This window comes from Capra hircus, chromosome 7, assembly GCF_001704415.2.
Source record: "Capra hircus breed San Clemente chromosome 7, ASM170441v1, whole genome shotgun sequence".
Classification (NCBI taxonomy): domain Eukaryota; kingdom Metazoa; phylum Chordata; class Mammalia; order Artiodactyla; family Bovidae; genus Capra; species Capra hircus.
In genome coordinates, this window is record NC_030814.1 from 107,034,577 (window position 1) to 107,049,684 (window position 15,108).

The following is a 15,108-nucleotide window of genomic DNA, read 5'->3' on the forward strand; positions in this document are numbered from 1 at the left end:
GTCCCTAGGGTTGCAAAAGTCAGACACGACTGAGCGACTGAGCAAAAGCAACCGGACCTTCTGCTTCCCATTCCACCCCAGTGTGTTCAAAAGAACACTGCCAAGTTGTCAGTTTTCAGTTATTTAATTTTTTTTTTAAGTCCTGCCTTCCTGCCTGAACTGTTCCAGTTTCCTTGCCCGCTCTTTTAGGGCTTGTTCTGAACACTACCGCAGAATAATGGCTAAGCAAAGGAAAATATGAAATGAAAATTTAAAAGAGGGAATTCTGTCACAAAGAAAACTACGGCCTTTGGGGCTCTGTTATAGGAGGCACCACGAAAAAGGGAGAAAACCCAAGAGGAACTTCAACGGAAACAAGTCCCCCCAGCTGATGAGAACGTGGATGCTTATTTAATGACTTGCGCCTTCCCGAGCTTTTCTAAACTGAGAGAAACGAGAGTAGAGCTGGAAAGAGGAAGAAAACCGGGCGCGAACACGAAAGCGAGCGGCGAGGACGTAACAGCGCCCTCCCGCGCGCCCGCCAGCGCCTCGCCCGCCGCCGGGGGCACGTGACACGGCCAAAATGGCTGACGGGGGCGACGGCTGCCGGCCGGAGCCGGAGCCGGGGCCGGAGCCGGGAGAAGAGTTTGAGATCGTGGACCGGAGCCAGGTGCCGGGCCCAGGCGAACTGCGGCGGGCGGCGAAGTCGCGGGCGGCGACGGAAGCCTGGTCCGCCCCCATCCTGACCCTGGCGCGGAGGGCCACAGGCACCCTGTCGGCCAGCTGCGGGAGCGCGCTGCGCGCGGCCGCGAGCCTGGGCGGCGCGGACGGCGGCGCGGACGACGCGATGCGCGCAGGTAGGCTCCAGCCCGGCCCGCGGCGTGAGCTTTCCAGCAGACAGGTGGTTGTTTTGCCACGGGTGCCAGGCTGGCAAGACTGTTTAACTGACTCAGCTTGTTAGACAGGTTGTTAACACGCGTAACTACTCGTCAGTTTTCTTTACACCGTGTGTCCGAGTCAAGAGAAATACCTGGGCGTGGGTGGCCTGAGATTGGAGCAATTTCACTTCCTATGCCCCAGACAGCATTCTTACTCTCATTGGTGAACTTCATACTAAAAAATGGACGGATTTAAGTTTAGTCCTTATTTATTTTTAAAAGACTTACTTAGGAAATGAAAATGTACTTTTCTCTGCTTTAAATCTCAAACTTCCATCCCAGCTCACATCTCCAGTTGTTGATGGTGCATACCGACTCACCGCGGAGTCAGAACACCAGATGGAGTTTAGAGGGTGAGGGTTCCGGTTCGGTTCAGTTCAGTCGCTCAGTCCTGTAGGACTCTTTGCAAGCCCATGGACTGCAGCACGCCAAGCCTCCCTGTCCTTCACCAATTCCAGAGCCTACTCAAACTAATGTCCTTCGTGTTGGTAATGCCATCCAACCATCTCATCCTCTGACGTCCCCTTCTCCTCCCACCTTCGATCTTTCCCAGCCTTAGGGTCTTTTCCAATGAGTCGGTTCTTCACATCACATGGCCGAAGTATTGGAGTTTCGGCTTTAGCATCAGTCCTTCAAATAAATTTTCAGGAATAATTCCCTTTAGGATTGAATGGTTTGATCTCCTTACAGTCCAAGCGGACTCCCAAGAGTCTTAAACACCACACTTCAAAAGCATCAGTTCTTTGGCGCTCAGCTTTCTTTATAGTCCAACTCTCATATCCGTATATGACTACTGGAAAAACCATAGCTTTGACTAGACGGACCTTTGTCAGTAAAGTAATGTCTCTGCTTTTTAATGTGCTGTCTAGGTTGGTCATAGCTTTCCTTCCAAGGAGTAAGCATCTTTTAATTTCATGGCTGTAGTCACCATCTACAGTGATTTTGGAGCCCATAAAAATAGTCTTTCACTGTTTCCATTGTTTCCCCATCTATTTGCCATGAAGTGATGGGACTGGATGCCATGATCTTAGTTAAGCTAACTTTTTCACTCTCCTCTTTCACTTCCATCAAGAAGCTCTTTAGTTCTTCTTCACTTTCTGCCATAAGGGTGGTGTCATCTGCCTTTCTGAGGCTATAGATATTTCTCCCAGCAGTCTTGATTCCAGCTTGTGCTTCATCCAGCCTGACATTTTGCATGATGTGCTCTACATATAAGTTAAATAAGCAGGGTGACAATATACACCCTTGACATACTCCTTTCCCAATTTGGAACCAGTCTGTTGTTTCATGTCCAGTTCTAACTGTTGCTTCTTGACCTGCATACAGATTTCTCATGAAGAAGGTCAGGTGATCTGGTGGTACTCCCATCTCTTTTAAGAATTATCCACAGTTTGTTGTGATCCATATAGTCAAAGGCTTTGGCGTAGTCTATAAAGCAGAAGTAGATGTTTTTCTGGAACTCTCTTGTTTTTTCAGTGATCCAACAGATGTTGGCAATTTGACCTCTGGTTCATCTGCCTTTTCTAAATTCAGCTTGAACATCTGGAAGTGCTTGGTTCAAGTACTGTTGAAGTCTGGCTTGGAGAATTTTAAGCGTTACTTTACTAGTGTGTGTGATGAGTGCAATTGTACAGTAGTTTGAACATTCTTTGGCATTGCCTTTCTTTGGGATTGGAATGAAAACTCACCTTTTCCAGTCCTGTGGGCACTGCTGAGTTTTCCAGATTTGCTGGCATCTTGAGTGCAGCACTTCCACAGCATCATCTTTAAGGATTTGAAATAGCTCAACTGGAATTCCATCACCTCCACTAGCTTTGTTCATAGTGATGCTTCCTAAGGCCCACTTGACTTTGCACTCCAGGATGTCTGGCTCTAGGTGAATGGTCACGCCATCATGGTTATCTGGGTCATGAAGATCTTTTTGTATAGTTCTTCTGTGTATTCTTGCCACCTCTTCTTAATATCTTCCGCTTCTGTTAGATCCATACCATTTCTGTCCTTTATTGTGTTCATCTTTGCATGTAATGTTCCCTTAGTATCTCTAATTTTCTTGAAGAGATCTCTAGTCTTTCCCATTCTAATTCCAGGCGACCACTACAACCAACAAGCTGTATGATACAGGCAAGTCATCACATTTTCCAGTCTGTAAAATAGGAATTTTGTGATTCACAAAGTTCTTATAGCCTTCAGTGATCTCTTATAGTCAACTCTTTTAAGCCTTTGTCATCTAGAATATTTCAGCACATGAGTAAGAATGGAAACATTAAATGATTGACACAGTGTGACTTAGAAAGTCCTGTAAAGCCAAATACTTAGAGCTCTGCCAACCAATACAATAGCCACTACCCACATGTGATGTTTAACGGTTAAAAATTCAGTTCCTCAGTCACAACAGCCACATTTTAAGTGCTCAGTAATCTACATGTAGCTAGAGGCTACTCTGTTGGATTGTGACCTGAGAACATTTCATCATAGTGCTGTGGGGCAGAGCTCACTAAAGACTGTGAAGTACTCCCTAAGAAGTATTATAGTGTGCCTGTGAGGTTTCTTGATTCCATCATATCCAATGTATATTTGATGTAGAAAGCACAGATAGTGAATTGTGATAGTTTCAATGGCCAAGAAAGATTGATAAAGTTTAAAATCTCACTTGTTTTGAGATAGGAAACTGTATCTCTCTGGCAGTAAAAAGTAGGACTAGAAGGTAATGAAGGAACCTATTTAAGTCAGGAATCTGGTTCCCACTAAATTGCCACCTTTACATGTTTTGACTGTATGCCCACCCACTGGTGTTCAGTCCAGGGAGTCAAGGCCCAGGGTCTTCTTAGAGGCTTGTTAGTAAGCAAATAATGTTAGCTGTTTGGCGAGGAAATGTGCCAGTGCCTAGAACTGTGCCTAGCACAGAATAATATTTGTTGAACAAATATTTGAAAAATACTTTTCTATTTATGGTAATGCTATAAATAATAAGCAGTACTTATATAGTGCTTCCTAGGTAACAGATATTAGTCTTAAATCTGTACATATATTAGTTCATTTCATCTTGACAGTAATCTTAGGTGATAGCTGAACTGGCTTCATGATGTTCATGAAGTGCAGGCTTTAATCAGTATGATTGTGCAGGGCCAGGCCCTCAGAAGTACCCACGATAGAAACTCTTGTCTTTAAATTTGTGTTAAGTGAAGTCTGATGGGACAAAGGAACAGGTGTGGGGCCTTGGAGCTGGGCTCCTGTGTGGTCCCATCTCCCACTGTCTCCGTGGGATAGGTTCTCTGCCACTCTGGTCCACTTGAACTTCCCTCGGGCTTCTCCCTACCTGTCTGTGACATACTGGATGACCATGCTGCCCCAGGGAGGGTTGATGTCATGCCATTTGACTCTCAGGGCGGGGCCTAGTGTCCACCGGCCTGCCTCAGGCTGCCAGCACCACAGCACATGAGACAGGAACTGGGCAGGGACTTCTCACCCGCCCAACCGTATGGGGACTGCATCCCTGCAGGAAATTGCAGTCCCTTAGGGCCATGGGAGAAGGCCATGAGACCACCACTACGCAAAGTAATATGCCTCCTTCCAAAGTGAAGTACAATGCCTTTTTCATTGGAGAAGGCAATGGCACCCCACTCTTGCCTGGAGAATGCCATGGACGGAGGAGCCTGGTAGGCTGCAGTCCATGGGGTCATGAAGAGACAGACACGACTGAGTGAATTCCCTTTCACTTTTCACTTTCATGCATTGGAGAAGGAAATGGCAACCCACTCCAGTGTTCTTGCCTGGAGAATCCCAGGGACGGGGGAGCCTGGTGGGCTGCTGTCTATGGGGTCACACGGAGTCGGACACGACTGAAGTGACTTAGCAGCAGCAGCAGGGCCATGGAAGGGGTGGTGGACTTGGTGCCTCCACTCCTGTAGCCTGCCCCATGTGATAGATACCATTATTATTCCTTGTTTATAAAGAGGGAGGCTGAATTAAAAATTAAATTGGCCAAGTTACTCAGAAATGGCAGAGCCAGAACTTGAACCAAGACAAGCTACCTCTCAAGCCAGTGCTTAGTTACATCACCTCAATGCCTTGATGTTTTTAAATAATGTTGTAATATGCTATAATATACATATGGATTTTTTAGTCAATTAAGTAAACAGCTGCCACTGAAATCTGGCAAAAGTTGTGAGCATGACTTACTGAGGGCGAAAGGGTGGGGAACAGCTGGCATGAGCTATGTGACTGGTTTCCCAATAGTAAGCCAGATTTGAAGTCATCAGACAGAGCAGGAGTGGGAATGGGGAAAAGGAGCTGAACCCCAGGTAACATGCTCTGCAGAGGCCTCAGAAAAGCAGGTCAGAAGATAGTGGTCACCACTCCAGCCAGGGCTGGCTCATTTCTTTTCCTTTGATCTGCTTATCTGCTTACAAAAGCAGTGAGGTCAGAGAGAGTTCAGAGGGAGCGGTGAAGGAGCAGAGACTGCATATGAGCAGCGCTCTTGCCAGATAGCTTTTGTGGTGATCCAGGTTTAAGGAAGATGCTGTGGAATGTCATGAAACGACTTGTATTAAAATGTTAACCCACATGGGTCTGGTAGCACAGCTTGCCACAATGCATTCTCTGTAGTTGTTTGGTTTGGGGGTATTCTTTTTCTAAAGGATGAGCAACAAAACTCACTGAAGAAGTCACTCTTTAATTTTAAAAGTATTTAGATATATATTTGCCATTAGGTAAGTGGGATTATATTATGCCTTTCTTTGTTGTCTTCCAATGGCAAATTTTATTTTCCATGTGTGAGAGCTCCACTGCACAAAGTAATATGCCTCCTTCTAAAATGAAGTACAGTGCCTTTTTCATTGAATATTGCTGAACTCCTTAAGTTACCATTGAGATGATAAGTGAAAATTCTGGAAAATTACGAAAGTGTAAAATGGTTTTCTTGTCAGGACAGCGTAACACCATACTGTATTATAAGATCTTTTGAGACACCAAAGGGCTAATAAAAACTAAAACTCAAATTTATAAAGACTCTAGTTACTTCTCTTTAATTCAGAATCCAATAAAAAAATTCTGTAGAGCCCACTCTCCTGAATATGTATCCTCTATACCGGGGTTTCAACACACTGGCGTCCCTCTGAGATGTTTGCGCTGGTAGCTGCATTTTTTTTTCCCATCCTGCACAGTGTGAAAGCATTTAGGTTTTTTTTTTTTTTTTTTTAGCCAATTACCAGGTTTTCTATTAAAAATCCAAATCCCAGTTTCTTCTAACTCCCATCTGGCATACATGATCAGTTAGCATTCCTCTAGCAAGGTGTCTTTATGTCTTCTCCAGCTTTTCCTCTCACTGGGTCACTCTTCTATGATACAGGCTCAGCCCCTCTGTAACAGTCAAGGTCGAGATCCCTGATCAGACCATTTACTTGGCAATTCAATAAGTGTAGAATTTTATGATATTCTGTGTGCTGTGTTGAACTATTATTAATGAAGCTTAGAGATGTAAATAGCTTAGCCAAGGTCACAAAGCTAGTAATATGGAGAAATGAAACAACTTAAAGGTCCTTCCAATCAAATTTTCCATGACTCTAAATTGCGCTCGAATGGGAATTGGCGACTAACCTAACTGGGGAATGGATGAGATGGCTGCAAAACACTACTGTGTTCCCAAGAATGACTGTAGGAGCCACTTCCTGAAACACTATTCTTCACATTTTTTGTTCACATGACCCCCTTAAAAAAACTTCAACTTTAAAAGGTGAAACAAAGAATTCATCATAATTTTCAATAAACGTTTTGGTTTATTGTAAAAATTGATTTTAAAATAAAACCACTGTATCATTTTAAGTGTATCAAGTGATCAATACCTTAACAACTTGATAACTCTGCCATCTATCTTGTTAATAAATAATAAAATTATTTAATATTTGTAAATTTTGCACTTTTCCCGTTTATTCCTTGAATTTCCAATCCACTTAATGTATGTTTTAAATTTTTTTATTGGTCATTCTATCATACATCTCAGAAAAAATTTGTAAATTAATTGAAATATAATAAACTTTTCTTGTGACTTTAGCTCTGTGTATATTAAAATTTTTTTCTTCTATAATGAATTACCATTAAAATTATTAGTAATCCTAAGTTGATTCAGTTCAGTTCAGTCGCTCAGTCGTGTCCGACTCTTTGCGACCCCATGAATTGCAGCACGCCAGGCCTCCCTGTCCATCACCAACTCCCGGAGTTCACTCAGCCTCAGGTCCATCGAGTCCGTGATGCCATCCAGCCATCTCATCCTCTCTCGTCCCCTTCTCCTCCTGCCCCCAATCCCTCCCAGCATTAGAGTCTTTTCCAGTGAGTCAACACTTCTCATGAGGTGGCCAAAGTACTGAAGTTTCAGCTTTAGCACCATTCCTTCCAAAGAAATCCCAGAGCTAATCTCCTTCAGAATGGACTGGTTGGATCTCCTTGCAGTCCAAGGGACTCTCAAGAGTCTTCTCTAACACCACAGTTCAAAAGCATCAATTCTTTGGCACTCAGCTTTCTTCACAGTCCAACTCTCACATCCATACATGAGTACTGGAAAGGGATACAAATATAATTTTATAAGTAATTATACATAATTTTTTCTTGGAATTACTTCTCTTTAATGAACTGAATGGTGTCTCTTTTTTAATTAAAAAAATGCAGATGAATATACATGATTTACTGATGTAAATGTGATGGAACTCAACATCAGTTTTATTTTTGGTTTTTTAATAGATGTGATCCTTGAGAACTCTAACTCATATAAATAAAAAACAGGACTGAACAGGTTGGTTCGTTTTCCCCCATTGGTAAATTCTACCAAACATTTAAAAAATTTTTTATATAAGTGCAGTTGATTTACAATCTTGTGTTAATATCTCCTGTACAATAAAGTACCTCAGATATGAAATGGACAGCTTTGTTATAGTAATGTTATTCAGGTCTTTGAACTCCTTCTAAACTATATGCCCCAAATAGCATTGATCTAAAAACATTTTTTTGATCAAAAAAATTTTTGTTCAGATTTTCATTTTGTTCGAATGAAAATCACCTTTCTTGCAAACATTAAAGATATTTCTCCTTCTGGGAAGTTCTCCAAAAAAGGCTTTACCAAGACCTATCAAATGATAATTATGCCTTATAATTCTTTCACTTTGTTTAACCTAGACACTCAAAATGGTTGGAGACATCTAAACATTGCTTATATCATTACATCTTGCCAATACATTGTGTTTTGACAAAAAGACTTTAGGAAATTCCCTGGTGGTCCAGCAGTTCGGACTGAGCACTTCCACCACAGGGCACACGTGTCTGATCCCTGATCAGGGAACTAGGGTTTCATATGCCAAGATGTGGCCAGAATTAATAAAAAAGAGTTAGTGTACATGTTCTTCAAGGGCTGCAGTTTGGCTCATTTAATTTAGAGAACTTGTCCATCAAGTTAATGGCACATCCAAGGAATAAGTATTGAGACCAACCAAAAACAATTACATATATTTTTACTTGTAGATAAATTTTTTAAAAAACTTTCTAAATTCAGGATACCCAGCAGATGGGTAGAAACCACTCCTCTCCCCCAAGATCAAGTTTCTTTAACTAAGTTCAGCAAATGAAAGACTGGAATAGTTTTTAGTGATTTGATTAATCATCAAAGGAAGCTTCACCCCTATCTGGTATGTGGTACTTTCTGCACCTCAGGTCAGTGCCTCAGGAGGAGGATATGAGACAAGGAGTGAACTGTGATTCTTCCGTAGAGTGGGTCAAGAAAGAGTGCCTGTGAAACCTGAGGATCTAAAAATCAATTTCCTCAAAATATCTGGACCTGCCCAGCCCTCTGCAGGACTTCCTGCATATTTATTCCCATTCGAAGACCACTAGACTTCGTTTATAGCCTAGGGATGGTATCTTCTTTAAGGATCAGTTAGTTCAGACGCTCAGTTGAGTCTGACTGTGCAACGCCATGGACTGCAGCACGGCAGGCTTCCCTGTCCATCACCAGCTCCCTGAGCTTGCTCAAACTCATGTCCATTGAGTTGGTGATGCCATCCAACCATCTCATCCTCTGTCGTCCCCTCCTTCTCCTGCCTTCAATCTTTCCTGGCGTCAGGGTTTTTTTTTCAATGAGTCAGTTCTTTGAATCAGGTGGCCAAAGTACTGGAGTTTCAGCTTCAACATCAGTCCTTCCAATGAATATTCAGGACTGATTTCCTTTAGGATTGACTGGTTTGATCTCCTTGCAGGCCAAGGGACTCTCAAGAGTCTTCTCCAGCACCACAGTTCAAAAGCATCAATTCTTTGGTGCTCATCTTTCTTTATAGTCCAACTCTCACATCCATACATGACTACATAAAGACCATAGCTTTGACTAGATGAACCTTTGTTGGTAAAGTAGTGTCTCTTCTTTTTAATATGCTGTCTAGGTTGGTCATAGCTTTTCTTCCAAGGAGCAAGTGTTTTTTGTGGCTGCAGTCACCATCTGCAGTGATTCTGGAGCCATGAAAATAAAGTCTCTCACTGTTTCCATTACCTCCCCGTCTATTTGCCACGAAGTGATGGGACCAGATGCCATGATCTTAGTTTTTTGAATGTTAAGTTTTAAGCCAGCTTTTTCACGCTCCTCTTTCATCAAGAGGCTCTTTAGTTCTTCTTCGCTTTCTGCCATAAAGGTGGTGTCATCTGCATATCTGAGGTTATAGATAATTCTTCTGGAAATCTTGATTCCAGCTTGTGATTCATCCAGCCCAACATTTCACATAACGTACTCTGCATAGACGTTAAATAAGCACAGTGACAATATACAGGCTTGACATACTCCTTTCCCAATCTGGAACCAGTCTGTTGTTCCATGTCTGGTTCTAACTCACTTCTTGACCTGCATACAGATTTCTCAGGAGGCAGGTCAAGTGGTCTGGTATTCCCATCTCTTCAGGAATTTTCCACAGTTGGTTGTAATCCACACAGTCAAAGGCTTTAGTGCAGTCGATAAAGCAGAAGTAGATGTTTTTCTGGAACTCTCTTGCTTTTACGATTATTCAACAGATGTTGGCAATTTGACCTCTGGTTCCTCTGCCTTTTCTAAATCCACTTGAACATCTGCAAGTGCTTGGTTCATGTACTGTTGAAGCCTGGCTTGGAGAATTTTGAGCATTACTTTACTAGCGTGTGAGATGAGTGCAGTAGTGTGAACATTCTTCGGCATTGCCTTTCTTTTGGATTGGAATGAAAACTCACCTTTTCCAGTCCTGTGGCCACTGCTGAGTTTTCCACATTTGCTAACGTATTGAGTGCCACACTTTCACAACATCATTTTTTAGGATTTGAAATAGTTCAACTGGAATCTCATCACCTCCACTAGCTTTGTTCGTAGTAACGCTTCCTAAGGCCCACTTGACTTCACACTCCAGGATGTCTGCCTCTAGGTGAGTGATCACACCATCGTGGTTCTCTGGGTCATTAAGATCTTTTTCGTGTATTTCTTCTGTGTATTCTTGCCACCACTTCTTAGTATCTTCTGCTTCAGTTAGGTCCATACCATTTCTGTCCTTAATTGTGTCTATCTTTGCATGAAATGTTCCCTTGGTATCTCTTATTATCTTGAAGAGATCTCTAGTCTTTCCCCTTCTATTGTTTTCCTCTATTTCTTTGCATTGATCACTTAGGAAGGCTTTCTTATCTCTCCTTGCTAATCTTTGGAACTGCATTCAGATGGATATATCATTCCTTTTCTCCTTTGCCTTTCACTTCTCTTCTTTTCTCAGCTATTTGTAAGGCCTCCTCGGACAACCATTTTGCCTTTTTGCATGTTTTCCCTTGGGGACGGTTTTGATCACCTCCTCCTGTACAACAGCATGAACCTCCATCCATAGTTCTTCAGGCACTCTATCAGATCTAATCTCTTGAATCTATTTGTCACTTCTACTGTGTAATCAGGGGCTTCCCAGGTGGCTCAGTGGTAAAGAATCTGCCTGCCAAGCAGGAGACCTGGGTTCGATCCCTGGGTTGTGAAGATCCCCTGGAGAAGGAACCAGCTACCCACTCCAGTATTCTGGCCTGGAGAATTCCATGGACAGTCCATGGGGTCACAAAGAGTCGGACACGACTGAGTGACTTTCACTGTATAATCATAAGCGATTTGATTTAGGTCATACCTGAATGGTCTAGTGGTTTTCCCTACTTTCTTCAGTTTAAGTCTGAATTTGACAATAAGGAGTTCATGATCTGAGTCAGCTCCCAGTCTTGTTTTTCCTGACTGTATAGAGTTTCTCCATCTTTCACTGCAAATAATATAATCAGTCTGATTTCATTTTTGACCCCCTGGTGATGTCCACATGTAGAGTCGTCTCTTGTGTTGTTGGAAGAGGGTGTTTGCTATGACCAGTGAGTTCTCTTGGCAAAACTCTGTGAGCCTTTGCCCTGCTTCATTTTGTATTCCAAGGCCAACCTTGCCTGTTACTCCAGGTATCTCTTGACTTCCTTCTTTTGCATTCCAGTCCCCTATGATGAAAAGGACATCTTCTTTTGGTGTTACTTCTAGAAGGTCTTGTAGGTCATCATAGAACCGTTCAACTTCAGCTTCTTCAGCATTAGTGGTTGGGGCATCAACTTGGATTACTGTGATATTGAATGGTTTGCCTTGGAAACGAACAGAGATCATTCTGCCTTTTTGAGACTGCACCCAATCACCCATCTCATTAAACTTTTCAAATTTATAAACAATACATAGGAGTCTCTCAATATTTAAAATATACCATCCCCACCCAGATGCTTTACTTAAAATCCGTTTTTCTTTTTTCAAAACCAAGATGAAATATTTAGACCAGTTTTTCTTTCCCAATAGCTGTCTTCTTGGGTTTTGCTGAGAATCTAGACTTTTCAGTCCCAGGCTGTCTTGAGTTTCATTCATATTTACTTAATACTTGTATTATAAATTCAGTCATAGTATCATTCTTTTCAATTTAGCTATGCACATATATGCTCTTTTAACTATATATCCATATTAATTATTGCTGATGAAAGAAAGCGGGTAAACAAAGGATTAATATCCACAATACACAGACCCATAAGACAAAAGCAAACAAATCAAGAAAGTTAAAAGATTTAACAGGCAAGTCATAGAAATAATACTAAGAAACAATAAACATGAAAGTCTGCTTAACATATATAATGAACAACTGGTAAACAACCATATACTCCCCGCCCCATCCTCCAATCCAAGGGGCAAACATTTAAAAGACCAAAAGGTGGCATTGGTGCAGAGAGAGGGGTGCACCAACCAGGGCTTATTTTCCTGCTGGAACTAGGTTATAGTTTGAGGGTCTATAATAGTTTTAATTTCCAGAGTGACAGTTTTCTGGGCTTGAGAGGTCACTTGGTAAGAATTTGTCGTGGACTGGGTTGCACGTAGAGCAGAGGGCTTAAATAAATGGCTCATCGGTTTGCAACCCACCAGACAGGAATCTGGGTTCACTGTGACAAGAGGCACAAAAACTTCTAGTGTTTCAATGAACAAATATCCAAACTGTGTCCTTGTTCACCTCCATGTGGCTGCTGGGCAGGACCAGTGGGACAGGGCTCGATATTGGAAGAAGAGCTGCAGTGCTTAGTCAGGGAGCTTGCCACCTAGAGCCGTTCTGATCGGGTCGGCCATGAGTGGTCTTAAAAAGGCTTTGAACCTGTCAAGGAGAAAGAAAACAGAAAAATAGATTCCAACTAAATGCCATTCTGGAAAAGGCAAAACTATGGAGACAATAAAAAGATCAATGGTTGCCTGGAGTTAGCAGGAAGATGCATAGACAGAGTACAGAAGTTTTTATGAGCAGTGAAAATACTTTGAATGACTTTCAAATGAGTATTTGAATTTCATTATAATATGATGACATCATTACGATGATGTCATTATAATATAATGATGTTATACTTTTGTCCAAACCCAGAGAAGGTACAATACTACTTACTTAATCAGTGAATATAGAGGATGAGCTGGGACCTTGGTTATCATGTGTCAATGCAGTTCATCCTTATTAAAAAAAAAAAAAGTTCCAGTCTTGATAACAGCTATGCATGTTCATTGGAAGGACTAATGTTGAAGCTGAAACTCCAATACTTTGTCCACCTGATGTGAAGAGCTGACTCATTTGAAAAGACCCTGATGCTGGGAAAGATTGAGGGCAGGAGGAGAAGGGGAGGACAGAGGATGAGATGGTTGGATGGCATCACGGACTGAATGGACATGAGTTTGGGTAAACTCCAGGAGTTGGTGATAGGCAGGGAGGCCTGGCGAACTGCGGTTCATGGAGTCGCAAAGAGTCGGACACAACTGAGCGACTGAACTGAACTGATGCATGTGCAGCTGCTGCTGCTAAGTCGCTTCAGTCGTGTCCGACTCTGTGCGACCCCATAGACAGCAGCCCACGAGGCTCCCCTGTCCCTGGGATTCTCCAGGCAAGAGCACTGGAGTGGGTTGCCATTTCCTTCTCCAATGCATGAAAGTGAAAAGTGAAAGTGAACTCGCTCAGTCGTGTCTGACTCGCAGGGACCCCATGGACTGCAGCCCACCAGGCTCCTCCGTCCATGGGATTTTCTAGGCAAGAGGACTGGAGTGGGTTGCCATTGCCTTCTCCAGATGCATGTGAGGGAAGGGAATTTCTGTACCTTCCGTTCAATGTTGTTATAAACTTACAACTATTAAAAAAAAAATTTCTCCCGCCCCCCCCAAAAAAATTAACTCAGGGTAGACTTTTTAGCAAAATTTTGTTTGACCTTTATACATTTTTACATATTAAATGAGCTTTCCTCTTGGCTCAGTGGTAAAGAATTCGCCTGCCAATGCAAGAGACGGGCCTTGGATCCCTGGGTTTGGAAGATGCCCTGGAGAAGAAAATGGCAGTCCACTCCAGTATTCTTGCCTGGAGAATCCCAGGGACAGGGGAGATGGAGAACTGAAATGTGACCTAACAAAATGAAAAATAATCTAATGAAAGATTGCTGAACTCCAGTGGTTATTAAGTATAAAAACAATACAAAGAAACTTCATAGCACATTATATTTTATAATTATTTATAATAGTAATAAAATAAAGATTTAAAAAACCTTGAATGATTGAACTTTTATTAATTGAACCAGTTTATAGCGCTTGCATTTTATTCTAAGTTTTACCTTACAAAAGAACTGGGAAACTAACAGTCCACTAATCGTGTACGAAAGACGGGCAACGAGAATTTGAGCCCTGTACCAAGAAATGGATGCTTCCCCGAATGCTCCGGGTGGCACTCACAGACAAAACAGCTGGCTCAAGAATCCCTCTGGCTAGTATACGACCCAGCGCACGCAAGCCCGGAAGCCGCCACCTCCCTGCTGGCAGAGAAGTCAAAATGGCGCCCGCGAGCTCTGGGGGCGTGGCCTCGAGCTGGACTCCTCCAATGGGAACGAGAGGGGGTAGATCACTTTCCCAGCAAGCCTTCTAGGTTCGGGCAAGGCTTTCTGGAGTATGCCTCGTTCCATTGGTCGAAAATGGAATAAGCGCGTGGGAGACACCAATCGCAGTGAGTGCTGATAGGGCCGTCGCCGTAGCAACGCGCGGAGCTACCTGGGAGAAGCGTTCGGTGACTGACCCACGGCCTCAGCCGCCCGGGGAGCCTGTGACCTCCCGGGGTTAGGGGCCAGTTGGCTGAGAACTCCAGTTAATCCGCACGTGAGTGCTCAGAGCAGACCAGCCGACGGGTCTTCCCTTCGTTGTTCTGCGTCTAGCCTCCTCACCCGGTACTGCGTTCAGTGCACTAACGAAGCTGTCCCTGCTTCCGCTCCACAGCTTCCAAGGGCCAGATGATGGAGGAGCGTGTCAACCTGATGCACATGATGAAACTCAGCATCAAGGTCTTGCTCCAGTCTGCCCTGAGCCTGGGCCGCAGCCTGGATGCAGATCATGCCCCCCTGCAGCAGTTCTTTGTAGTGCTGGAGCATTGCCTCAAACATGGGCTGAGAGGTGAGCCGCGGCGGTGGGGCGGGGGGCTTCGGGGCCGTGAAAATTCAGGCTAAGCTCGCTCAGCATCTTCAATGCCAAACATTGTTCTGGGTGCTGGGATAACAGCTGTGCACAAAACAAACAAGATCCCTGCCCACAAGACGTGACATTCTAGAGCAGCGCTGTCCAATAGAAATGCTATGCAAGCCACATGTGTAATTTCTGAGATCCTAG

General features: G+C 43.2%; 1 protein-coding gene and 1 long non-coding RNA gene across 3 annotated transcripts in view; one reads left to right on the forward strand and one right to left on the reverse strand.

The window, feature by feature from the left end:
• RUFY1 (RUN and FYVE domain containing 1) overlaps positions 550-15,108 on the forward strand; it is a 66,069-nt gene continuing 51,510 nt past the window's right edge. Inside the window, exons 1-2 of one of the 2 annotated variants that reach the window (XM_018051597.1) lie at positions 550-836; positions 14,722-14,895. In XM_018051597.1, the coding sequence (XP_017907086.1) occupies positions 563-836; positions 14,722-14,895 (448 nt within the window). In that variant the 5' untranslated portion in view covers positions 550-562. Of the gene's footprint in view, positions 837-14,480; positions 14,605-14,721; positions 14,896-15,108 lie in introns of those variants that run through there. The other variant, XM_005682046.3, reaches the window with a different exon arrangement.
• On the reverse strand, positions 7,421-14,283 carry LOC106502249. Its single transcript, XR_001295839.2, has 3 exons — positions 14,188-14,283; positions 12,449-12,586; positions 7,421-7,466 (listed from the first exon to the last, which is right to left on the reverse strand). It is a non-coding gene; the product is annotated as an uncharacterized LOC106502249 (long non-coding RNA).